Source organism: Chinchilla lanigera, unplaced genomic scaffold (assembly GCF_000276665.1).
Source record: "Chinchilla lanigera isolate Chin_1 unplaced genomic scaffold, ChiLan1.0 scaffold00018, whole genome shotgun sequence".
NCBI lineage: Eukaryota > Metazoa > Chordata > Mammalia > Rodentia > Chinchillidae > Chinchilla > Chinchilla lanigera.
In genome coordinates, this window is record NW_004955419.1 from 6,525,129 (window position 1) to 6,552,049 (window position 26,921).

The 26,921-nt window shown below is 45.7% G+C and overlaps 1 protein-coding gene across 6 annotated transcripts in view; it reads left to right on the forward strand.

Moving 5' to 3' along the window:
- LOC102014902 (N-acetyllactosaminide alpha-1,3-galactosyltransferase-like) overlaps positions 1-26,921 on the forward strand; it is a 72,020-nt gene that overhangs the window by 39,444 nt on the left and 5,655 nt on the right. For 3 of the 6 annotated variants that reach the window (XM_013513231.1, XM_013513233.1, XM_013513234.1), the window contains 5 exons: positions 10,348-10,436; positions 17,177-17,212; positions 18,919-18,984; positions 19,695-19,778; positions 26,269-26,406. In XM_013513231.1, coding sequence (XP_013368685.1) covers positions 10,357-10,436; positions 17,177-17,212; positions 18,919-18,984; positions 19,695-19,778; positions 26,269-26,406 — 404 coding nt within the window. In that variant the 5' untranslated portion in view covers positions 10,348-10,356. Of the gene's footprint in view, positions 1-7,450; positions 7,611-10,129; positions 10,221-10,347; positions 10,437-17,176; positions 17,213-18,918; positions 18,985-19,694; positions 19,779-26,268; positions 26,407-26,921 lie in introns of those variants that run through there. The other 3 variants (XM_013513229.1, XM_013513230.1, XM_013513232.1) reach the window with 2 other exon arrangements.

Consider the following 26,921-nt stretch of genomic DNA (forward strand, 5'->3'; position numbering starts at 1 on the left):
ACTTGTCGTTGCCTAACCCTATCCCGTTGAGTCTCTTGCCTCTGTCGGGAATGGAGGTTCCATACTGGTCTTGTGCACCCACGTGTCTGGTTCCAAGAACCGTGTGGTGCACAGTAGCCTTGTCCTAAGTTGGTTGATGGATCTGTGTCTCCAGCTTTAAGAACCACCTGGAGCACGGCAGCCTAGCTCCCCGTAGATGGGCCTGTGGCAGAGCGGGACTGAGGGTGCTTGGGATCTTCCTGACTTACTTGTTCGTTCTGCAGATGCTCGGGGTTCACGGACCAGGCACCTGGGTCTGTGCTAGTCAGAAGCCATCACAGTAGCCCAACTGACAGAGAATGAAGCTGAGCAGTTTCCAGGGGAGGGTTTGGGTTCCAGGATCACAGGCAGTGGGCGCTTTGGGCTTCAGGAGGATGGAAGCCTGCAGGAAAGTTTCTATTTCCTCTGCCCCTGCTCTCACCCCTGCTAGAATGAATGAACCTTGCTCTCTGGATAATGGCTTTTCCAGGGCTTTGGAGCATATGGTTATTTTGAAGAGAGGTTAACCTTTCCCTTAATGTAAGATGGAAAACATCAGGTCCATCTGGATTTCTTATAGCTGGGGCTTCTGTTTGGAAGACATACTTGCAGTTTGCCCAGCGAGATGGACCTGCGCAGCTCTCTGAGGGGATGTGAGCTCTTCTGTGAGTGACAGGGGTGGAAGGGTTAATTTAGGGACAGACCACATGGAAAAGTCTGTGTGACCCTCCAAGGAAAGAGCAAGAGGGAAAGAGAAGGGGCAGAAACAGCTGGCTTTACAGCCCGTCCCCACCTTGTGAAATGCATCCACGTCTTTAGCACAATCTGACACATCCCAGGATGGAAGTGGTTTCATCTAGCATCCTGTGCATCGACTTCACTCTGAGTTCTGGGTGGCTAAATTCCAAGAGTGCCTGGGAGGTTCTGGGATTCCAAGAGAGGCTCTAGGGTGGATTTGGGAGAGGTAACAAAGCACTAAGTCAAGGGTCTCGGGGAAGGCAGGAGGACCTCACACCATCAAGGCTGTGCAGCTGGGGCTGGCTGAGTTCACCCAGGGTTGGGGACAGGGGACAGCACGGTTCCACTTGCCCACTTGAGACCAGCTGTCAATACTCAGAAGTTCCTAATTCCATGCCTTGCCCCTTGCATGAATTTAGAAACAAACCAATGTTTCTTACCTGGTCGTTAAGACAATTGACACCAATCTTCCGAATTACAGTTTGGAAAATTCTGAGACACAAACACATGAGAGAATGTCTTTTAGACCACCTTGGCTGCCGAGTGCCTCAGTTTTGTCCAGAGAGGAAAATAAAATGTTTTTGAAGACCCTTTGGCCATCCCGCTAACCCTTCCTTCCCTGGAGACTTGGGTTCCAGATCCCAGGAAGCATGTCTGTGCTCATTTCTGATGCTTTTCTAGAGACTACAAAACTGATTCATTCACCCAACTGTCAGTTGTAAGTCTCACACCAGAGCAATCACTGGCCACAGCGAAAGGGTAAGCAGATTCAAGCCATCTAGCCGTACCGAAAGAAATCATTTTCAAGCTTGCCTCTCATACTAATTCCTGAATTTTTTTTTTTTTTAAATCATTAACACCTGCCTCTTCTGGAAGGGGATTAGGAAGTGAGACTGATTTGGGCTGTCCCTGATGTGAGTACCAGTGGTGCTCTACTGTGAGAGCTTTCATGTTTCTCCATTTAATGTTCCTTCCAATTGGGAGACGATTTGCATTTGATCCTCGGCAGGTGGGACTGGTGCACCTGGGGCACACATCCTCAGCATGCACAGGGGATTACCGCAGTGCCTGGGGTTTGATCAGAGAAAACCAAAGTTACCCCACTTCCGAGCAGCTCTTAATCAGGCTGAGGGTCAGAGCAGATGGGTAAGCCTTTAGAATTCCCCATTTGCATCTATTTGCACTTTACTGTAGAACACGTTCTTATTCCAGAACTCTCATCTCTTCCTTTCAAATACGTCTGGAGCACTTGCTAAGTACCAGGCACTGCACTGTCTCCCCAGATCTCCCCAGCAGCCTGTTCTATGAATACTAGTAATACGAACTAGCATTTTGGGGGCAACATTTATATGCCAAAGGGCAGTGCTAAGTATTTTATGGGTATCATCTGTTATAATCATCGCTATTTTTACTCTCATTTTAAAGACAAAATCAATACGGTCCAGTAGAGGTTCACAATTCTTTATCTGAGATCCTGGTGCCAGAATTGAGAATTTTTTGGATGTGGATTGTATATTGTGTAGGATCCCCAGAAGAGCCATATCACATAATAAAATACATCAATATTTGTGCATAGAAATGTTTAAACTGCCTTAACGGTGGGATAAAGATATAATGGCCTTTTGCCAGTTGGGGCTTTGATACCAATTGAACTATAAAAAGATCTTTGGTTTTCAGAGTTTTTGGAGTTGTGGATGAGGGCTGTCCAGTTTCTTGTGTCAAAGTTAGGACTCAAATCCCTCCCTCACTGCCACAGCCTTCAAAAGAGATCTACTCGTTCCCCAACCTGGCACTTTTCTAGCATTCAATGCCAGCGTCGTTGATGGAGATTTCAACGGCTCTCCTCAGCAGTGGGGTTGAGTTGCAGGCAGCCTTCTTCTGTTTTTGACTTTGCCATGCGCTCTATGTGCCAGCTCACAGGGCACCTAGAAGAGAGAAGTACAAGACTGAGATTTCCATGTGGCCCAGCTGGCCCACCTACTCAGGGTCTTGGGAATACCAGCCACCACCATGTGCGCAAGGTCGGAGGTTGGGCCATGCCTTTGAGTTCAGCCTTGGCTTTTCTGTTTCCAAACAGGGCTCATTTTCTAAGCAAGGCGGAATAGTGTTCCTTCTTCTTCTCGTTCATCTATTTTTAAGCTGGATTTGACAATAAAGGTGATGTGAGAAAGATCTGAGAAAGAGACAAGGTGATGAGATCTGAGCCTGGACTCATCCAAGAACTCTCTTTGAAAGGAATTGGAAATAACCTATCCGAGAGGGGACAAGTGTCACTGTCAACCTCAGTTCACTCCATTCACTCACCAGTAAACACAGATTAGGGGTTTTGTGTACTCGGGAGGGACTCAGGGGATTCAGTATCGAATAAGACTCTCTCAGTCCTCAGCTCACAGACTGACTGCTACGGGTGACAGAGCCATGTGAGCCATCTTTAAAAGCAAAGTGGATAGCACTGTGAAAAGAATGCCTGGGAGCTGCAGAGAGAAGGGGTTCAGCTGGGAGTCAGTGTAGGCCTCAGTATGTGGGTGGGAGGTGACAAAGGCAGTGACACATGATGCATGGCCGGCTACTGCCCCTCCTTAGCCTCCAGATAGCCACATGCTTCATTTTCCTCCAACTCCTTGGTCCTCTCCTTATCTCCTCCTGCTAGGAACGGGCATGTTCAGTCTCCTGCCCAGAGCCACCTTCTTTCTTGTTTGTGCTCTACCTTCTTTCCCGATCTAATCTCATTCACTAGTGCTCAGAACCTTCCACACCTAATCTGCCCTGTGACGTGTCAGCCGCGTGTCTCTGTTAAACTCTAAACCCCAGCGTCATGTCCCCATTCATCATCTCTATTTAGGAGTTTACAGACACCTCGAGATGAGCAAGTCCGAGCGGGAACTCGTTTGCCAGCTGGTTCCTCCTCAAACTGTCTCAGGAAATGCTGCAATTGTTCCTTCGTCCCTCCTGCTGAAATTGCCAGCCAAACCCTACCGATTCTTTCACCAAAATGTATGCACATATTCATGGGGTACCATACCGATTTAATACATGTATGCAAGCACGTAATATTGAAATCAGGTTAAACCTACCTATGTCCTCAAACATTTACCATTTCTTACTGATGAAAACTTTCAAAACTCTGTTCTTTTCGAAATGTACAGTATATTACTGTTGTCTCTAGTCCCCCAGTTGTGCAATAGCACCCCAGAACGTCTTGCTTCTGTCTAATTGTAACCTAGCACCTACCCACTGGCCAAACTTTCCCCACTGCCTTTCTCCTGAATTTTTTTTCCAGTTCCACGCATAAGAGAGATCATCTGTCTTTCTGTGCCTTGCTAACCAGTACATTTGGGTTGAGTCTACCTGCAGTTATCTCTCTGCCTCTTTTTGAGCACGAGCCACCATTCTGTGTTCTGTTCAATTAGGTGTGGCCCCAAGAGGCGGTGCAGAAGAGGCTTGGGGAAAAGCAAAGTCTGTTACATTTCTAGGACCTAGACACAGGAGGGACGGAACATCACACAGAGCCACATGGGAAAGTGTGGTCAGAAGACAGGAGCAAGGGAAGTATGAGGTCAGAGCCCTTCCTGGGGTTTCCTTGGGAAAGACAGGCAGGATAGGCGAACACTTCAGGACTGGCCAATTGGGATACTTCTGGCAGGCTCTCAGCTACATAGGTGGTCTCCAGGAGTCTGGTGCCTGGCGCTGATCCCGTTGCCCTCAGATAGAGGAAGTCTGGCCCTGGGTTGGTTAGTGTGTTTATCAAAGGCTGGCTCCCTCCCAGTGAAGCATTTTCCTGTCTCCACAAGAGGTGAGCCTAGGGAAGGGCCCCCTGTCCCTGGCCAGAATAGTTTTTCAAGATGTCAAAACACCGTAATATCCAGACAATAAAATATAAATATTCAATACAGCCACCCACTCTGCTTGGCTGTTAGAATAGTCTGCAACCCGCCTCCCTGCTTCTGCTGGTGCCCTGGCATCCATCGTGCGTACCCGGGCATGCAGGGCAGCCCAGTTAGTCTCCACCTACGGGCGGTCTGGCGGGCTCCCATCCCCCATCCTGTGCTTTTCAAGCTCTGCCTACCCCTGCTCACCATCTTACCACCCACTACCACCCCCTTTCTCCTTGTAGCCATTCTGAGGCCACAGAACTTCAGTATTTTTTTTTTTCTTGCTCAACACTTTTGTTTTTCATTTTTTAAACACAAAAAATTTTCTGGCCTATCAGCCTGTTATAGATGCTGCTCCTGAAATAGTCACATCCTTTCTCATGAGGCTCTGCATCCTTTTGCATCTCATCTTCATTCCTTGGGGCTCTACTTTGGGTCCCTTCTGCAGCCAGCCTTCTCTGACCACCCAGGTGGGAGTCATTCCCAGCCCATCGCTCTCCCCATGGCCTTTCTTCCCCTTCAGTCGCAATTTCACACAGCAGTTCAAGAATACCTGTGTTCCTGTGTGTTCCAAGTATTTGCTTCCTTATGAGCTGGATAAGGCCAGAAGTTGGTGACGCCTACATTGTAATAGATCATTTTCATTTTTGCCTCTGAGTGAGGGACGTGTAGTCAGCATGCCAAGGGCAGCAGCAGCAGCACAGGGAACAGAGTGGCTCTCTGCAGTCATGTGGGAAAAGTCAGGGTGCTCTGGATCAGCATATAATGGAGTCCCTGGGGGCATTTTTATATAGCTACCCTCTCACTGTCTTTCATCTGTAGTAGATCTGGATACTTTCCCACTGAGAGCCGCTCAGCATCTTTCCCAGCACAATCAGCCCGGTCTAGTCACTGAACTGGCCTGGTTAATTGCCACTGCTGGCCTACGGAACGTAAGGTACAACACACTCCTTGGCGCTGCTTAATTATTCATAAATTTACCTCTTAGAGAGAATGTGGAACTTTGAAAGTTAGATTTTTTTTTTTTTTTAAAGAGATTAACAACTTCTCCAAACTTTCTCCCTGAGCACATAACGTGCCCCCCTCATCTTAAAAGAACTGACAGACAACACAGGAACCTGGTTTCCTTTATCCTAGAAAGAGGAGGGTGAGCTGACGATGACTAGAAGTCATCTAACACAAGAGTGGAGATCCGTATTATCTGTCTGTGCTTGCCCTCCCCTATGTTCCTTATTATAAAAAACCCCTACCCACCTGTTCATGGCAAGATGGTGATTTGAGACAAGTTGGCCCCTCCGTCTCCTCAGAGCTAGGTTTTTTTTCCAGCTAAGCTAGATTTGTGGGGGTTTTTTGTTTTTTTGTTTTTGGTCTTTTTGAGACAGGGTCTCGCTATATAGTTCAGGCTGGCCTTGAGCTCACTTTGTAGCCCAGGCTGGTCTTGAACTTGAAACAATCCTCCTGCCTCAGCCTCCAGAATGCTGGGATTACAGGTGTGTGCCACCATGCCCAGCTGTAAGCTAGATTTGAATAAATCTTGTTTCCTGTTTATCAAACTATGTGGCCTCCTCTGATTTGACAATGAGCAAATTAACCTAAGCACATGAACCTAAGTGGCTGCTAACAGTTTTGGCAAGCCACCCAGGAGGTAAATCCTAGCTTCTGAGAGGCATGCATCCCAGTAGCACTTGGGGAAAGGGACACTTTTGCACCCAGGAGTCTTCCTCCTTTCCTGTTCATGTTATCAGCTGCCAATACATGCTTTTTTTCCCCTACTTTTGAGACAGACTCTCACTATATAGTTCAGGCTGGCCTTGAACTCACTATGTAGTCCAGGCTGTCCTCAAACTCCCAGTGATCCTCCTGCCTCAGCCTCTCAAGTGCTGGGATAACAGCGGTGCACCTTTTATTGATAAAAGGAAAAAAAGGTTGTTCAGGGAGCTGAGGGGTCTGCCTGGTTTCCGCTGTGAGATGTATACCAGGTGTTGCTGGACACTTATGTCCATATGCTTGGGTTTGTTTGTTTGCTGTTGACCAAATCAAAGAAAGTAATTTACTTGGTTAAAAACAGGGAAAAAAGGATTTACTCAGATCTAGCTCAGAGCAGGTGGAGCAGTCTGCTGTTACTTGCTTTCTTGTCCCTGAGACACCAAACCCAACCCACAGCTCTAAGCAGGCTGCAGTCCATGGGCAGCAGGCTCCGAGGGGGGGCAGCATGGTAGAGGGGCGTGGAAGAGGAAAAATGGCTTCTGGCCTGGAAAGCAGGAAGCAGAGAAAGGGGGCTGGCTGAGAGATCAAGGGAGGAGAGAGGGAGATAGACCCTCTGGGCCATGCCACCAGGGACCCACCTCCTCCTCCGAGGCTTCACCCCCAAGCATCAAGTTTGCTATGAGCTCATCAGTGGACCTATCTACTGAGGAGTATGACACCCTGTGACCCAGCCACCCGTGAGCACATGAAGCTTTGTGGGGGGGTCGTCTGGATAGAAACTGTCACAGGGCCCGTCTCTTTCAAGTCACCGTCTCCCCGTGTACAGGTGGGTACCGGTCTTTTCTAATAAGGAACAGGGAGGGGAGCACAGAGAGACAGTGCAGATCTCCACACCTGCCGTAGTGCTTCAGCCGCCCTCAGCTTATCCTCCTCTTTCTAGGGGAAAGGGAACCAGGCTGCGGCCTCCTGGGGCTGGTGGCATCTGCGTATTCTGTCACTTCTGTTGGGCTGAGGAGAGGAGCGGGTGTTTGTTATGCGCTCAGCAGGAAGTTTGAAGAAATTGCTTATCTCTAAAAGAAAAAAAAAAATCTAACTTTCAGAGTTCCATTTTGCAGTGCCAGCTATGCAGGGACGGACTGTCTGGACCATTCGGACCTTCTTTGGGGTTATTCAGCGTTGCCATTTGGGGCGAGGCACGTCCCTTCATATTTGTGGCCACTTGAAGCTACTGCAGATCATTCTGGGGCACTGACCGGTGTGAGAAGGGAGTCAGAGGTAGACAACCTTTCCAGGCATTTGTTTTGTTGGTTTGGAGCACTCATTTGTATTGGTTTGCTTTGGTATGCTTTTGTTTATCTTTCTCTTCTTCTTTTTTTTTTTGGGTCTTTTTGAGACAGGGTCTTGCTATGCAGTCCAGGCTGGCCTTGAGCTCACTTTGTAGCCCAGGCTGGTCTCGAACTCATAACGATCCTCCTGCCTCAGCCCAGTGCTGGGATTACTGGCATGCACCACCACGCCCGGCTATCTTTCTCTTCTTATAACCGTATTTATTCTAGGATGGGCATCAGGGTTTCGGTACCATCTAGAATTCTGTTAGCCATTTGGGGGTTCAAACCATTCTGAGGCTTCTTTGTGAGCCAATATAGAGTTCAAGGTTCTCAAACCACTTACTGACAGTGGAAAAAAACAAATTTAATTAAATGATTTTAATTGTTTTTCTTTTATATGTGTGTTTTTGGGACAGGGTCTCGCTATGCAGTTCAGGCTGGCCTTGAGCTTACTTTGTAGCCCAGGCTGATCTCAAACTCACAATGATTCTCCTGCCTCAGCCTCCCAAGTGCTGGGATCATGGGTGTGCACCACTACGCCCAGCTGATTAAATGATTTTAAAAAGATAGAGACCTGGTGGTGTATTGAAGAGCTCTGTTGTAAATTGTTCAAGGATAAAAGTGCTTGTGCTACTTTAAAGCTCCCTAGAAAGTTTTAGTTACTTGTGACTTAGAAAAAGATAATTTTATTGTGATAAAACATGGCCTATATAACTGAAAGCATACTCTAATTTCATGGAACTGTCCTTGGTTTTGGCCAGGATAACATCTGTACCTGCTTTCCTTCCCCTTTTCTGAATTTTTTTTTTGTTTTTTTTGTTTTTGTTTTTTTCCGGTACCGGAAATCGAACTCACGACCTTGCACTTGCCAGGCAGGTGCTGTGCTGCTGAGCTAAATCCCCAGCCCCCCTTGCCCTTTTCTGGATTAGTGCAAGTACAGGCAATAATAGCCTTTTGTTTCCGCTGACCGGGCAGCTGCTTGGCCAATGTTGTTTAGTTTATTGAGGTTTAAATTTCCCCTTATTTTGGCTAAGCATCCTTGGTTCATTCTAAACCAGTTGTGTTTCAAAATATTTGTCAAAACTTGTTTGCTGAAACTTGGTTTGTGTCCCCTCCACCTCCATTCCTTAACTTAAGAGATGGAGGTATTTGACTGCAGATGGCTGGCCCTTGTGTTTTTCTTTGTGGGAAGCACTGTTCCTAAACTGGTTTATTTTTTCACACTAGAGGCTTTGAGCCCTAGACCCAGGATAAAATGTGTAAACTTCTGACCAGCTAAATCTAAATTTGAACAAAATGGAAAATGTCTTAAAACTTGGGAGCTTTTAAACTGACTAAGACCTATAAAAAGTTAAGCAGGAAAAAGAAAAATCTTCAGAAAATTCAAACACAGGTTAATTGGGCAAGCAATCTCCTTTGAGATGTATATTTACCTTGCTACAACCAAGAATGCTGCTTTTTTTTTTTTGAGGCAGTGTCTCACTATATAGTGCAGGCTGGCCTTAAACTCACAGTGATCTTCCTGCCTCAGCCTCTCCTGAGTGCTGGGATTATAGGCTTGTGCCACCAGGTCTAGCAAATCCTACTTTCAGATATGCAAATTTAGGATTACATATGATTTAGGACTGTAAAAAGAACAATTATGTTAATGGAATAAGGTTTAAAAGCTTGTTTTATGTGTATTGACATGCATGTATATATGTAGTGTCTATGTGTATACTTGTGTTTGTATGTCATGTAGGTGATACCAGATTACTTTAAAATTAAGAGTGCTCAGTAATTAAGAAAGTGTAAGCCCAAATGTCTGTTAGTCCCTGTGACTTCAGAAAATGTGCAAAAGATAGAATAAAAGTGTCTTCAGAACTATTAACATACATTTTGCCTGTTAGCAAACCAAAATTGGTGTTTGACTTTCAAAAGAGAATTTTCAGTTTTATGAAGGTTATAAAAATACTAAGGAACGCGGCTGGGGATTTAGCTCAGCGGCACAGTGCTTGCCTGGCAAGCGCAAGGTCCTGAGTTTGATTCCTGGTACCGGAAGAAAAACAAACTAAAAAAAAAAAAGAACCCCCCCCTAAAAAAAAACACTAAAGAGCGAACAAGAAAATTGAAAAATTTGGTTTGTTAGGATCATAAAGACTCTTGGGAGTCAGAGTTGAACACTGAGGTAGGTAATAGGACACACATATTAATACGACTCTGACTGGCCGTTCTTTTATTTAAAAGTCCTAATCGTTCAGCTTCTGAGAAATGTTATGGAGCGGTTGTTAGCATCAAGGTTGTTTCTAGTATTAGCAGAAGGCACCTAAGAGACAGTATTTTGCCACTGTGGAACATGGGTTAAAAGAATGTGCTGTGGTTTATAGCTTTTAAGTTCCTGACTATGCCGAGGAACAAGTAATGCTTTCGGTGAGCAGCAGGTAAAGCCCAGGTCTGCCTGTTTCCCATCTCTGTCGCACTCCTTAGGTCATGACTGCATCAGTTTCAGGCTTCAGGATTGGCGTGTTCCAAAATGCTCGCAGGATCATTTTGTTAACCAAGAAGGGTATGCAGCAAGGTGAGCAAACGAGCTTAAGCGTATGAACCTGCGTAGCTAGTCACAGGTAGAAGCGTTTCTTAAAAACCAAGCCTTGTCTGGGTTTCATTCATTTAATCTATTTTTCCCTCCTTCTCCCCCCTCCCAGGAGAAAATAATGAATGTCAAAGGAAAAGTAATTCTGTTAATGCTGGTTATTTCAACTGCAGTTGTTGTGGTTTTGGAATACATCAACAGGTAATTATCAAGCATGATACAACGATATTGATGAATGTACCACTTTGACTCTATTTTACTAGTATCAGCCAAGTTACAAGATAAATTAAAATTAGGATCATTGAACCCATAAATAAGGGATCCTACCTTTCCTGCCTTCCTGAGCCCTGGATTGTCTAAAATCACAGACTCAGGCCGGTGATATAGCTCAGTGGCCCAAATACCTGCCTGGCAAGCACAAGGTCCTCAGTTTGATTTCCAGTCACAGACTCCCAAGTAAATTCCAGCTAGTTAATTATCTGTTTTTCCTACTATGTTCCTATTATCCTCGTTTTTGTTTTTTTTTTTTTTTTTGTACTGGTGGGCTAGACCCAGACAGAATGAGTTTGGATTAAGCCCAAAGTACAATCTTAAGTAATTTGTATAATCAGATATGGAAATTACTTTTAAGAAATTTCAGACAGGAATTCCGTAAGAACTCCACCCTGAATTTTGCAGTCCTGAAATGTTTGTAGAGTCTGACAGAGCCATTCAAGTTGATGACTTTTGCTGCGAATATACACACTGAGTTGCCGGGGAGTCACTTGTGCCTGGCCAAAGCTTGCTCGTTCTCTCTGTCTCTGCCTCTGCCTCTGTCTCTGTCTCTCTCTTCCCTCTGGAATGCATGAATTAAATGCTGTCAGTTTTTAAATTTCATTGTGTTTTCAAATATATGAACTACATCTGTGCTTTTAAAACTACATTGACGTGGAGATTTTAGTCAGAGAGGCTTCACGACTAAAAGAAGTCGCCACCAGCAGCTGCAGAAAGGCATGAGGCTTTGACCTAAGTGAAACTGGTAAAGCTCACCCTTCCGGTACAAAGCATCTGCGGTGAACTGAATTGTACAGAGTTGTCTTGGCACCATTAATATTTCCATAATAAAGTGTTTTGTTTTTAATTTTTGCGGTACTGGGGTGCTAAATTACAGTGCTAAACCCAGGGTGAGGCAAGTGCTTTACTGTTGAGCTACACCCCCAGCCTTCCTTTCTTTTAAATTCTATTTTGAGGCCAGTCTTGCTAAATTGCACAGGCTGACATCAAATTTGCATTCCTCCTGCTTTGGCCTCCAGAGTAGCCAGGATTACAGACTGTGCCACTGTGCAGGGTTTAGTGTGGTATTTTAGTGGCATCCAAATTCACGATGGTAGGCTGGATTAATATGTGAATACTGTATCTTAGTGCGCAAATTCTTAACATTTGATGATCTAGCAGACCTGTCTTGGCTACCAAAAAAGGAATTGCATCTTTAGGTGCATTAATAGCAGGAGGAAAATTCCAGAATACAGAAGTAATTAGTCTTGAAGATCTAACCACTTCTAGAATGTGTTTTCGTTTCATTCTGGTTTTTGTTTTTTTCTTTTTTTTTTCCTGGTACTGGGAATCAAACTTAGGACGGTGCACTTGCCAGGTGGGTGCTTGTGCCACTGAGCTATATCCCCAGCCCAGATTTTGTTTCATTCTGAATGGCTAATTTTAAGAAAAACAACAAACTAGAGTATAACCAAGTTACAAGGTCTGGAAACTAGGTCTTTTGTCTTGAGGAAACTGGTTCAAAGATGAAATGACTCAGAGTTGGATGCTGGGAAGTTGGGGCTCCCTGAGGCACTTGAGAGTTGAGGAAGTGGGTTATAGGGCGAGGCCGCCTGGGTTGGTCCTTTCTTTTGTGTGTGTGTGTGTGTGTGTGTGTGTGTGTGTGTGTCTTTTTGAGACAGGGTTTCACTATACAGTTCAGGCTGGCCTTGAACTCGCTTTGCAGCCCAGGGTGGCCTCGATTTCAAACTTGCAGTGTTCCTTCTGGCTCAGCCTCCCGAGTGCTGAAATTATAGGCGTGTGCCACTACACCCAGGGGGTCTTCTGCTACCATGTACCTCCTCCATGACCTTGGACAAGTTATTTGATCACTGTGTCCTTCAGTCTTTCTACCTTTAAAACTGGGGATAGTAAGAATACCTGCCTTATAGGGTTATTGGGGGATTACATAACCCTAGAAAGTGGTTGGGGCAATAGCTAGGAGTTCATGGGCACTCAATACATGCAAGGTGCCATCAGCAGCAGCATCACCACCATCACCATCATCTTAGCTCAGGCCACTATCACAAGATGCCGTACACTGGGTGGCTTTACCAAGAGGAATGTATCCCTTGCAATTCTAGAGGCTGGGGAGTCCAAGGACAAGGTGCCAGCTGACTTAGTTCCCAGGTGAGCGATCTCTTCCTGGCTTGCAGACGCCGCATTCTCCCTGTGTCCACACGTGGTGGAGCACAAGTGAGTTAGAGTCTTTCCCTCTTTTTACAAGGACACACATTTCATCATGGGCCCCTTGTCCTTATACCCTCATCAAAACCTAACTACCTAACAAAGGCCTCACTCCAAACACCATCATACTGGGGGCAGAGCTTCAACATATAGACTGGAATGGTCACAAACATTTGCCGGGTAACAGTCATCATCATTATCATTTTCTCCAAATGGGATAAAACAAAACAAGGAATTTTGGCAAATTTTTTTAAAAAAAATTTAAAACCCCTAGCAGTTGGAAGAGTACAGCAGAGGAACAAGTACCCTTTGAGGTTCCTGCCTGGAGCTGGCAGACTTGTTTGAAAAGCTGCCACATTCTGAATCTGAAGATCAAGAAGAATTGTGATGTTTCAGGATAGTCTATCTTGATCTTTCAAGATAGTTTCAGGGCTCTGAATTGTAGCCAAAGTTGTATTTCCCTCTTTTGGGCGGTTCATATCATTAAAATATGAGAACTGAAGGCTCAACCGAGCATACTTGTGCTGGCCTCCCAGAAAGGATTATCGGGGGTGCTGGGCATGCTCTGCAGGTGACTGGAGCAGGTTCTGGCTGCTCCTCAGGGCCACCTTCCACATCGTTCTCTGATTTGCGGAATCCACTTCGTTGTGAATCCACTTGGTTGTAAAAGGCTTTAAAGGGAGTAGATCTTTCCCACTTTATGATGGGATGGCCTGAGGTGAGCTGAGGACGCTGAATGGAGAGGATTGGGCAGCATTAAGCTCAAAAAGGTTTAAAGATAACTAAATTAAACACACACGCCATTTAATAAAGAGAAGCTCTGATGTCAATAAAGCACTTTGAAAGAAAGTCATCCAGGACAGCATTTAAGGTAAGGATGACTGAAAAACAAATTTTAGAATTTACCACTGCAAGAAACTTTAAACATTAAAATAAAAAGGCAGTGATGGTGTGGGGGTTATGATGATAATAGCTACCAGGTACTGAGTGTTGGCATGTGCCAGGACCATGCTGTGTACTCTCAACTTCTTACATAGCCTGCAGAGTGGATGCCATTCCAAGTTCCTAGATGAGCACCCTGGGTCTCCAAAATGTTAAACATTAAGGTTCAAGATCCCATTTTAAGAAGACTTAGGTCTCCAGCCTATCTGACCGCAGCTCCTTCTCTTACCCACTTGTGAAACCTTCCTTGTAGTTGAGTCACCATTGTTTGAGTGACAGAGTTGAGACCAAATAGGTGAAGTGACTTCTTAGTGAGCTTCTATCCATGTTCTAACTAGAACTCTGGGCCCCTGAGTCTTTGTCCTGGATCCTTTCTGGAAGTCTTTGTCTGTGCCATATGCTGTGACGGACACAGTGAGAGTCAAGCAGAATTTCTCCCCTCAGGGCATTAGGATCTAGATATGGCAATAAGATATGCATATAAATAACCAATGATGCAAAATAGATGAAGGGTACCAGGTAGAGAAGAAGGCTATGACAGTGCAAGAAAGCAAAGATTATGTGGCCTGGAGGAAGATTCTGTTTTTCTTCTCTGCATTCATTTACGGATTTATTGAGCATCTGCCCTTTGCCAGGCACTGTGATGGGGTCAGTAAGTTGTCATCATGACCTATGGCTGCCTGGACCACTGCCATCACCTCCTGACTGGTCTCTGGTGATGGGGTCATAGCAAGGGGGGCCTAGAAAGGAAGGCATAGAAAAGGTAGCATTCAAATTGTGCCCTGAAGGATGAATACATGTTGGGCTGCCACTGTCGGGTGGATTTTGCTGTGACCACCGTAATGCCAAGATTCTGGAGGAATGAGTAGGAAGTAAGGAGAGATTGTTCAAGAGATGCAACAAATCGGTGAACACCAAACTACAAAGCGAGGCCCAGAATGCCAGGGGGTTGCTGAGTGCTGAGGTGTAACCAGCCACTTCCCTCCTTTTCACCTTCCTGCCTCCCCCTTTCTGCAGGGTGTGGAGCCAGATTCAAATAAGGATTCTTCCCTCGCTACCGGTACAGCCTTGGGAAAGTCACCTAATGCCCCCTGTGCCTCAGTTTCCACATCGGGGAATGAAGATAAGAGTAGAATTCACTTTGTGGATAAGAGCATTTCATGAGCTTATAGATGTAAATTGCCTAGAACAGTGCCTGACTGAGTATTCTCCCTTGTGAATATTATCAGAATCAATAAACTAATGTAGGAACCAGGAGCTTTAGAGCTTTGGCAGAGTCTGAAACAACTATTACTCATGTTTGTTCATTGGGAGGAGACACTGTCTAAGTGAGGCTTAGAACTCAGGCAGAGTTTCTGCACAGCATAATGGACGAATCCAGTTAATGACAAGTCCTTAGCCTTTACACTCAAAATGCCTCTTGGTCAGTAAGTTGTCATCATGATGCATGGATGCCTAGACACTGCCATCACCTCCTGACTAGTCCCTGCATTTCCTCCTGTACTCCCCGCAGGTTGTTCTCCAGTGACCTTTTCAGAAGCACATGAGACCCTGTCTCTCCCCTGCTTGAAGCTCTTGCAGGGCAAATCCCTAGCAGGCTCCTTCTCTTCCATTTCTCCTTCCTTCCTACCTCAGAGTTCTGTATATTTTCTATCTGAGACACTCTTCCCACTTTTCTTCACCTGCTGAGCTGTGTATCCTTCAGAACTCAGCTAAAACATCAGCCTCTCCTCCAGGAAACCTTCCAGGTCTTCCCAATAAGTGCTTCTGCTTGGTGGGGCTTCTTGGAATATGAAGTCATGTAGCTGTGTGATTATCTGAACCAGGTCTGCCTTCCCAGCTGCATTATATGAGGACTGTATCAGTCTTGGCTAATGGAGTATCCCCAGGACTTGGCACAGGGTACCACATGCCCAGCAAATATTTGTTGAGTGAATAGAGGTGATCTATGAAAGAAGTTCTAGTGGCTGGTCCAGCCTTGCAGGTGCTTCCAAGGCAGTCTCAGTGCCTCTGTTAGTTAAAGTAATGCCTGGGGGGACAGCGCTGTAGAAGACCCTGAGCTGGATGTTGGATCGGGCTCTGCATTTGATGCTTTGGTGTCTTGGGGAAGATAAACCCTGCATGAAGGGCAGCTAGGCCATCCATGGTATTTCCTGCTTACCTTCTGCATCACCAGGCACTGGAGTAAGTGCTGCCTATCGGTCCACATCTGTCAAACCTCTGTCCCTCAGTGAAGCCATTCTGGACAACAGAGGATAGATTGTCTTCTTATAAGCACAAAAAAACAGGCCGGGCGTGGTGGCACATGCCTATAACCCCAGCACTCAGGAGGATCTTGCGAGTTCGAGACCAGCCTGGGCCACAAAGTGAGCTCAAGGCCAGCCTAAGCTGCATAGCAAGATCCTGTCTCAAAAAGACAAAAAAAAAAAAAAAAACCTTCGTATATTTCAACATATTAGTTCTCTGTCCAAGTTGTAGCTGGTAAAAACTTTTTACCTATTCTTATGTTGTCTCTTCACTCTGTTGGTAGGGCTGGGGATGTAGCTCAGCGACATAAGTGCTTGCCTGGCAACCCTGAGGTCATGAGCTCGATTCCCAGTACCAAAAAAAAGTCTTCACTCTGTTGGTTGTTTCCTTTGCTGTGCCGAAGCTTTTTAATTTGGTGCAATCCCATTTTTACTTTCTTGATGTTATTTCTTGTGCAGTTGGGGTTCTGTCCAGAAAGTCCTTGTCTAGACCTATGACTTTGAGAGTTTTACCTATGTTATCTTTTAGCAGGTTAAGTGTTTCTGTTTTACCATTTAGATCTTTGAACCATTTTTTTGTTTGTTTGTTTGTTTGTTTTTTTTTTTGAGACAAGAGTCTTGCTATGCAGTTCAGGCTGGCCTTGAGCCCACTTTGTAGCCCAGGCTGGTCTCGAACTCACAGCGATCCTCTTTCCTCAGCCTCCCAAGTGCTGGGATTACAGGTGTGTGCCACCATGCCCGGCTACCATTTTGATTTTAGTTTAGTACAAGGTGACAGATAGGGGTCTAGCGTCACTCTTTTTCATGTGGTTAGCCAGGTTTCCCAGCACCATTTGCTAAAGAGGCTCCCTTTTTTCAGTTTATGTTTTTTGAACAAACAGTAGGGAATAGGGAGATAGATCTATGGTGAATGGGAAGAAGCCAGGGAGGGGCATAAAAAGAAATAAAATTTGTCATATACATGTATTGACTACCCACAGTGAACATATTCATGATGTACTGCAAATGTGTACTAATAAAATAAAATAATGGGAAAAAAATCCCACAATTCTAGGTCTTCCAGTACCTCCTTTCCCTGGAGAGCATGAAATAATTAAGAATAGAAATTTCCTTTCTCCTTCACCACTGGTTCTGTCTCAAAGGAAGGTAGAGACCCTGGGGTAGCTAAAGCACAGACTTTCAGCTCAGCCCAGGGCTCAATGACAATGGTTTTAAAACAGCCTTTCTTAGAATTCAAAGTAACATGCTATGTTTTTATTTCTTGTTTGCTTTTAGCTCAGAAGACGCTTTCTTGTGGATCTATCCCTCCAAGTAAGTGCTCTGAATTCTTAGATATCTGCTGATGTCTCTCAAATCTGCTGTCTTACCCACTACAGTCTGTTCACACACCAACCAGTGATGGTTCTCAGACAAAAGTTGAAGGGAAGCGTGGAGGGGAGGCAGGTCCCTGCTGATCTGGGGATCTGGGCTGTATTCCTCCAGCTTCCCAGACTTGTCTTTATAGAGCCATGACTTGTGCTCTGCATTTGCGTCTTATCAAGGGTCTCTGTAAGTGACATAATTTGTGGAGCAGCCCTGTCTTGCTGATAAAACCGAATCTGGGAAGATAGTATCCACTATTCTGCTCTGTATGTGTTGTTTAAAGAGCTATGAAAGAAATTGCTCTGAGAATAAGAATCAGGAAAACTTTCAAGTTTCTTAAAGAACTAGTGAGTATTATTTTTTTAAAAAGGAAAATGAGAGGTATGAATTTTCCCCTCTTTGCCCTGGTTGCCAGGAAGCTCAGAGTAAAGTATTGTTCTTGTTTGTACTTGCCCCACCTTCATAGCTAGTGTATTTTCTCACCTGCTCTTATATCCTGGGCACCTTGGCACCTTGTTCAACCACCAACCAAACCACTATCTCAGCTGTACATGGAAATAAAGGTAAAATTTTCATTTAGGACAACTAAGGTCATGTGAAAGTACTTATCTGTCTGACTCAGTCAGAACTTGTCTTCTGTTTCTCTTTCTATTCCTGTGATGTTTCTCTGCTTATTGCAATTATGTCTTTGTATTGTGAGCCATCTCAGACCCTTCCTGCCAGTAGATGAGATTCACAGTATTAACACTAAGATGTTTTAATATTATGATGCCTGTTTGCAAATTGCCTGTGACCTTCTCTGTCCAACTGAAGAGTGTTATATGCCCTGGCTTCCTCCTCTTTCTCCCTCAGAAAGCCCCCATCGATGTGGAAAATTTCTCAAGAGAGTACCTGTGGTGGCTTCTAATTATAATTTCCTAAACTTTTTGTTCAGGCATTCTCAGATTTCCTGAAACTGTCATAGCTGACCCTTGGACAAGTAGACATTTTCTCAGGCTGACCATTGGAGCAAACTGGACTGTCTTAGTTTTGCAAAGAGATAATTTTTGAAAATGTCCTTTGGGTTTTTTGTTGTTGTTGTTGTTGTTGTTGTTCTTGTTTTCTGGTACCAGGAATCGAACTCATGACCTTGCGCTTGCCAGGCAGGTGCTGTGCCACTGAGCTAAATCCCCAGCCCCTGCCCATTGGTTTTTCATTAAGGCTACAACTTGTTACAGTAAATCACCTTCATGGTAGGCTTGTTATCGTTATTAACTACACTTTTGAGAGGAGAAAGTCCCAATTCAGGCAGAGAAAAACAGCTTATCACAGTCACACAGCTAGTAACTGGCCGATTCAGGACTTGGGTTATGTGTTAATGCCTTTCCTACGTCCTTTTTTTTTCTTTTTTTTCTACCCTCCTTTTCTCCCTTTCTTCCTGTTGGGGATCCCTGGATAAGCTGAGTCTGGGGACTCCTCAAGGGATAGGAGGCTGACCCTGAGCTCCAGCTCTCCTTTTTGGCAAGAAGTTTCACTTCTACCTGTTTCATGAATTGCCATCTTAAAATAAACTTCTTAAATAGTGATGCCTGCCATTAAGAAAAAAGTTTGGAAACCCCCCAGTTTGAGCAATGTCTCATTTTCTAAAAATGTTGATATTCTTTTTCATTTCCTAGAAACCCAGAAGTTGATAACAACAGCAGTCAGAAGAGCTGGTGGTTTCTGAACTGGTTTAAGGATAGGTAAGGCGATCGGAGGGTGGTACGTGTCTGTCCACCCACTCTGGGCTGTTGGAGAATCCAGTTAAAATGGTTTTACATTCACGACCTCAGTCACTCATTCTGAAATCACATGAGAAATCTCTTATGGGTGGGATGGGGACATTTAAGGTGAGGTTTTTTTTCCCCCCTTCCAGTTAACACAAGGATGAGGCTTGGGCTGAAATTTATCTTCTTTTTTTTTTTTTTTGGTACGGGGAATTTTGGGTTGAATTTTTTTTTTTTTTCTTTTGGTCTTTTTGCGACAGGGTCTCATTGTGCAGTTCAGGCTGGCCTTGAGCTCACTTTGTAGCCCAGGCTGGTCTCGAACTAGCAACGATCCTCCTGCCTCAGCCTCCTGAGCACTGGGATCATAGGCATGAGCCATCACGCCTGGCTTGGGCTGAAATTTAAATCGCAGGAAAGAAATCATAAACCGAAATGTTCTTAGGAGGACTGTTTTCACAAGTCCCCCCAATCCCTCAAATGATCTGAGGATTGCTTGGTCATTAAACTGCTGCCTTGGATGGGTGATAAGAAATGGGGTAGTGCCCTTTTCATTCAAGGTGTGTCCTAATAAATAAACGCGTAGTGGCGGAGCCTTTCTCCAGCCCTTGTACTGATGCTCATCCTCTGTTCCTCATTCCATGGGATGGTTCCTTACCCTAACTGCCTTGCTTTCCCTTTGTGCTTAGGACCCACGATTATCAAGAGGAAGAAATCAGCATAGAAGAAGGGACAAAAGGAGAGCTTCAGCTATCAGACTGGTTTGATCCAACGTAAGGAAAGAACAATTGCTCTACGTGCAGTAAACCCGTAGCTCAGCAGGAGGTGGGGCGCTACAGATAGCTTGAATGGAATAGAGGACATTCCTGATTAGAGCACAAGAGTCTTCCTGATTAGGGAGGCAGGGCTTTAGCATATATTAGACCTCTAACAATGAACTTTGGATAAGAAACTGAGATCTGAATGCTTTGTCCCAAGTGACTGAACAAAACAGTAATTCTCACAGCAGTTGGTCAGAGGTAGCAAATGAAACGCAAAATATTGGGGCCAGCAGGGCTCTCACAGGCCACAGGATGAGGTAAAAAGCCATGAAATCTGGAGTATGAGCAAGAAAATTCTCCCTCAAATTCAGGTAACTCATCTGTAAAATGGGACTGATGATTCAGAAAAACCGTAGGCAGTCATGAATTCATTTATTAAGCAATATATGCAAATGTTTTCAACACTTATCATGTGTAGCTGGCATTTTCCAAATTACTGGTCACTACATGAACTCATGAACCCATTCATGTGTTCAAAAACTAGTTTATTGGGTCAAACTAACCTTTTGAAGAAGTTGAAATAGAACAGACTATCAAAGGGTATCACACAAAGTAAGGATAAGTATTGAGTGGAATTTTTGTTTCTGTATATATGTGTATGTGCATATGTATTTGGTTGTGATATAAAATATCTTTCTTATGAGTTATGGGCTAAAAACTGTGCTAGGCATTGCATTCGACACAGGAGATAGGAAAAAATCAGTGAAGATGGTTATATTTAAGAAGGTCATGGTCATGGGGCTGGGGGTGTAGCTCAGGTAGAGCATGTGCTTAGCATACATGAGGGCCTGGATTCAATCCCCAGCACAAGAAAAGGAGAAAGAGAAAGGGGAGGAGGAGGAAGAGGAGGAATTGTTGTTCATTGACTCATAGGGGCAGTAGCTGTGAAACTAGTGTTTGCCAAGGTTGGTAAGGAGGTCTGATCATCTGATTCAAAGGATGTAGTTTGGGAACTAAGTAGATGCAAACTGTCCAGGGAGACTGTGCAGCTGGAGAGATTTGTGGGTGGTGGTATCACTGACCGAGAAAGGGGCTTGTGAGGGAAACAGAGGTGTAGGGGTTGGAGGAGGAAATGAGCTTCATGAACACTGTGTATGGATTCTGCTGCTTACGAGGCATCTGGAGAGTCCCAGGCTACGCATGAGCTTTGCAGAAAGAATGAGCTGGAAATGTCAGTGAGGAGTCGTCAGAGTATAGATGGCTGTAGGATCATATCCTGTGGGCCTGGATGAGGCCACCCAGAGAGAGGCTGTCTAATATCTGTATTTAAGGAGCTGGTGGAGAAAGAAAAACCTCAAAAGGAGCAGGAACAGCTGTTGAGGTAGGAGGAGTGTCAGGAGGGAGTCACGTGTTGTCCTGTGTGATGGATCTTGGGCTCTGGAAAGATTGGAAATATTCTGGCAAGCTTACTTATTCTTTGGAGGTAGGAGATCCACGCCAGTTGGAAGGATGAGAATTTTGACGTCTTATGCCTCTTGCAAAGAGCTGGACAACACGGTAGCCATGTAGGAAATGCTAAACCACTACTAGAAATGTAAGAAGATAAAAGTACTGGTGCTTTATCAGCCCCTTAGATAGAAGGGATGAGACTCCCAAGGGGCAGGCAGGCGAGGGGAGCCAGAGTTGGTCACCAAGGGCCCTTCGAAGGAGGGCGGGGCAGTTTCACTATGGTGCGGGTGCTTTGCTGAGCAGAACTTCGGAGGTGGGGCCGGGGATGGCTTACTAGGAGCACAGAGGAGAGGCAAATCGTGGTCACAAGCTGTCACTCTCCCTCTGGCATGATTAGGCTTCACCTCCAAATGAACGGCAAGCAGATATCCAAATGAGAGCCTTCTTGGGGCACCCAAATTTACTTCTTGCATAAATGAATGACTGGGCGGAAGAACAAACATGTTTTATATTGCTGTGTCCTTCTCTGTGAACATCACCTCGCAGTGTTTCCTGCACCTTTTCCCACAGTGAGATCTCTCGGCTTCCCCTTCTCCCTCTCTCCATCCCCCTTTCTCCGTCTCCTTGACGGCACCGTCTCCTTCGTCCCAGTCCTCTGGTATTAGAGTTTCTGCAAGCTGAGCTGTGTGTGACGTCCTCCTTCTCTTTTTTAATGTACTGCTTTCCAGCAAGCTCCCCTCCATTTGCGTGGCAGCAGATACCATCCATGAGCCGGTGCCTCCCACAGTTGTGTCTTTAGCCCAGATATTTCCTCTGAGCCCAGACTTGTACCTGCCTGTCTGGCTGCCATGTCCGCGTGTCTCACGTGACCCACGTGGATTTCTCAGTTCCCCCACCCTTCTGCTCATTTCCCATCTCGGTAAATAGTTTATGCCTTGGAGAGTCTGGGACGTGCTGGCTTTTACTCACCCCACAGCCTAACTCATGAGCACGTTCTGCCAGTTCTTGCTCCCGAGTCCGCCTCACATCCTTCCCATCTCTCTGTTCTGCAGCCTCCGTGCCTATTCATGTTGCCATCAGCTTTTCGCTGGATTGCTGTCCAGCTTGCTGCCGGAGGAGTGATATGCCTCCATGTTTTTTTTTTACCTACTATGTGATTCAAAGACTTTTAATACTTCCTCTGACCAACACTCGGATACTAAAATATACCCATAAAGACATAAAATTATAAAGCTACCTGTAACCTAGCAGCACATGTGCTTTGGTCCCAGAGGCCCTGTTATTTTTCTGGAAGCTTTTGGCCCCCACTAGTAGAACCACGCACATTGAGGTTGTGTGGGTGGAGTGCTCTGTGGGGGAGGAAGGCCTTTGAGGCACTCTTTCCTGGCACTTTTCCCTCTTTTTAGAACCCATCTTTGTGATCTTGCCTTCGGTCACCTCTTGTTGGGTTCTGTTGACGCAGAGGTCCCTCCAGGAAGCCAACCTCCAGCTCATTCTTCACCCCTCCCCCTCCCCACCACGTGGTTTTCTAGTCTGACTTCCTAGTCAGGGTCTCTGACAGGGTGGAATTGTCAGTGGAATTGAATAATTAATCCCAACCGGAAAATAGCATGTTTGAATTTTAGTTAAACATTAATGTTTAATATTACCTTTCTTCCTGCTTGAAGAAATCCTTCCTATCTGTGACCAAAGTGGACACTGGCTTTAGTGGACACTGGTTTTCTCACTTGGGCTCTCTAGGAGAGGTCGACTGAGTGGTCCCACAGCTGAGGAGTGGGTAGCAGGCTAAGCACCCACTGGGACTGCAAGGTTCTCACAGGGGGGATCAGTGGTTAGCCCCAGATTAGCCCTTCGTAGAAATTTGGGTTTTTTATTTGTTTGTTTGTTTGTCTTTTTAAGACAGAGTGTCACTATGCAGGCTGGCCTTGAGCTCACTTTGTAACCCAGGCTGGACTCAAAACTCGCAATGATCCTCCTGCCTCAGCCTCCTGAGGGCTGGGATTATAGGCATGTGCCACTGCACCTAGCTTTCTTCATAGAAATATGAAAGTAAAAAGCTCGGTTTCCTTCCAGCCTAGCTTTATTTAAGAATGAAGGCAAGGACAGCACCTACTTCGTAGGGTGCCTCTGGAAACTGAGTGGGGAAATGAAGGCTAGTGTTTAACCCCTGATGCACAGTAAGTACTAAATAAGTGTCTCTACTTATTTAAAAAGTGATATTACGTGCTTAGCAAGTGCCTGGCTCATACACAACAAGATTTAGCAAGCGGGCTGGCTGAGAACTAATAAAAATCACCTGACTAACATAGCAACAAATGAGGTGATTGTACAGGGGACAGTTTAGGTTCAGACACATTGGTTAAAAGGATAGCTGTAGGGCTGGGGATTTAGCTCAGCGGCAAAAAGCGCCTGCCTGGCAAGCGCAAAGTCGTGAGTTCGGTTCCTGGTACCAGAGAAAAAAACAAAACAAAAAACAAAACAACAAAAAAAATAGGATAGCTGTGAGTTTGCTTTTTCTTCCTTTCTTTTTTTTCCTCTCTCTGGGTTGGTTTGAAATCTTGTCATTCAAACAGAATTGGGGGTTTTCCAGGACTAAAAGTACCACTGGGATGAAGGCCTGATGGCCTTGGCTGGCACTGCTCATGAGGCCCTACCAAGGCTGTCAGAGAAAGGCCAACAAGAAGGTCCCCCGCAGGGGGATGTGCTATGTACGTGTACCAATCCCCACTAAGTTAATATAATCTTTATCTATTGTAAACATCTAGAAAAGTTTTTTAAAACTAAAAGGAAAGCCAGGCATGGTGGCACACTCCTGTAACCCCAGCACTTGGAAGGCTGAGGCAGGAGGATCGCTGTGAGTTTGAGGCCAGCCTGGGCTATAAAGTGAGTTCAAGGCCAGCCTGTACTATATAGCAAGACCCTGCCTCAAAAAGTACAAAAAATTTTTTTTAAAAACGTAATGTCCCCCACCCTCACATAGCCAGTGGAGGGCTGCAGTTTCATAAAACTGTTCCAGGCCCTCAGCAGAGCAGAATTTTCCTACAGCGAGGCTGATGGCCAAGCTGGGTCATACAAGTTACCAGCACTAAAGCTCATCACGTCTCGGCCTGCACTGAGGAGAGTGCTGAAGCAGTAGACTAAAATGCTAGCGCCTTTTAGATCAGGACAAACCTGGTCAGCGGAGCAGCTCAATGTCCATATAAGGAGCAGCAGAAAGTGGTGGCTCAGAGCACTGCACTTGAGTCAGGCTATCGTGGTTTAAATCCCAGCCTTTTCCCTTAGTAGCTATGTGACCTTGGGCAAGTTACTAGAGCTCTCTTGCTAGAGTTTCTTCATTGGTAAAATGAGAATCAGAATCACGGTACCCTTCACATAACGCCCTGTCTCACAGGAAGTGCTCAGTATATGTTAGTTGCCATCATCAGCAACCAGCTATATGGCTTCAGATAAATTAAGAAGCTTCTCTAGCCAGGTGTGGTGGCACACGCCTGTAATCCCAGCACTCGGGAGGCTGAGGCAGGAGGATCATTGAGAGTTCGAGGCCAGCCTGGGCTACAAAGTAAATTCAAGGCCAGCCTGAACTGCGTAGTGAGACCCTGTCTCAAAAAACAAAACAAAACAAACAAAAAAACAAAACAAACAAAAAAGCTTCTCTAAGCCTTGGTTTTCTTGCCTGGACCATGCATACCATAGATTGCAGGACAGTGGCAAAGGTATGTGACGGAGACTGGCAAGGATTGGTGCCGGGACCACGGCAGCTTCTGCCATGATGGATGGAATCAAGAGTAGCTGTGTCCTCCATGCAGTGGGCACACCTGGGGTGCTGGAGGCACAGTTGGGTCTCAGACTTGAAGACTCCAGGCAAGGCAAGGAGACCTGCTTGTGAGTCCTTCCCCATCCAGCACCTCTGCCCTTCTAGCCCACCAGAAGGTAATTCCAGCCGTGCTGGGGAACTAGAAGCCAGCCAGAGGCACACGCCAGACAGAGGTGGGAGGGACGGAAGAGTCAGCGCAAGAGTTAGGTGCGGAGCTTTGGGGCAGGGACAAGAGGCATGAGGGAGAGGATTCTGAGGTTCCTTTTCTACTGTGGGGATCAGGGAGGCACTTTGGGGAATGCTGCTAGGCCGATGGAAAGGTACAGTTGTGTGAAAATCTACGGGGCATGTAAGAAGCTGGGGACATGCTCTGTGACCGCTCCCAAGCCTCTCAGCAGGGCCATGTGAACACATACCCGCTGAGACCATCAGAATTTGATTCAGTCACTCATCTTCTTGGGTTGACAAGTTGCTGCAGGCCGGGGCCACACCTACCCTGGATCTGGAAGTGTCCGTGTGCTTGTGCACGCCTCCCAGGAAGGAGCTGTGGCCACCTCCCAAGCAATAGGAGTGCACACTGCGCCTCCGCCACCCTTCCTGCTCCACCCCACAGGGCCCGACTGCCACTCTGTCCTTTCTGCATTTATCCTGCACAGTTTCATGCTTTGTCACAGCTCTTACGCTGCTTCCTGTGTTTTTGCTGGCTTGGCCAAGTCCCTTTGAAGCTTTCCGAGCACAGAAAATCTACCCCTCTCTTGCTCCCATTGTGTTCCTAGTAAAGAGGCAATGCGGTCTAATACCCAGAAATTTCTTTCTGGCCAAAGACAAATTGAAACAGTTTTTTCCTCACACAGTTCTGGCATCATTCTCTTATCCCTTAAGTCAAAGATTAGGGTCTTCTCAGGCTCAGATGACACCCACGGGGGTAAATAACCACCCAACTGTATCACTGGCAGCTTGGGAGCTAGAGAGAAAGGAAAAGGGATTTAGAAATAGGAGGAGAATGAAGAAAGCAGGAAATGAGGAAAGAAGATATGAGATGTGTAGGTAAAAGTCCATACAGCCCCTGGAGACAGCCTCAGAGGCATGCTGCAGAGGTCATACCTCCTGCTTGTGTGTATGGGATTCAATTACAGTCAGGATTCAAGAACAGTCATTGCTGACCCATTTTTCTCTTGGATCATCTCTGCGCCGCCTACACAGAGCTATCCTGACTCATGGCTGTGTGTTTACCACCAGGAAACGCCCGGAGGTTGTGACGGTGACTGGATGGCAGGCGCCAGTTGTATGGGAAGACACTTATGACGCAGCCGTGCTGGAAAGATACTATGCCAGACGTAGAATCACTGTGGGCTTGACGGTTTTTGCTACTGGAAGGTAGGTGTCCGCTGACAAAATCGTCTTTGATTTTTCATGTTCTACTATCAAAACAGTTGTGAGGGGACCGTTGCCTTCATCGAGATTACTTATGACTCACCTGAATTATTCTATAGGAAAATGATTAGGCAGGACCATTTCAGTCTCCTTTCCACTGAGGCACCCAAAAGCTGAGAACAAAACAAAAATAGAGGAGTTCTTCTGTTACTACTTCAAAGGGTCGGGTATTGGATTCCAGTCGCCACCAAACCTATAGTCGACAGCAGTACGAACCCCGTCCTCCCTGACTTCCATGGCTTCCTTTGGGAACTCCCAAAGTAGCAGCTGGAGACTGCCCATATGTGCATCATTCTTCTCCTACACTCTAAAGGCCCAGGACCAAAGACAGAGGGATTTACAGCCAGTTCTAGGTACAGAATGGTTTTCCTTGTTGGAGCATGGCTGACCACTCTTCCCCGGCTTTCTTGCATCACCTCCATCCAACCCTTCTGGAGGATTTGGCCCTGGGAGATGAG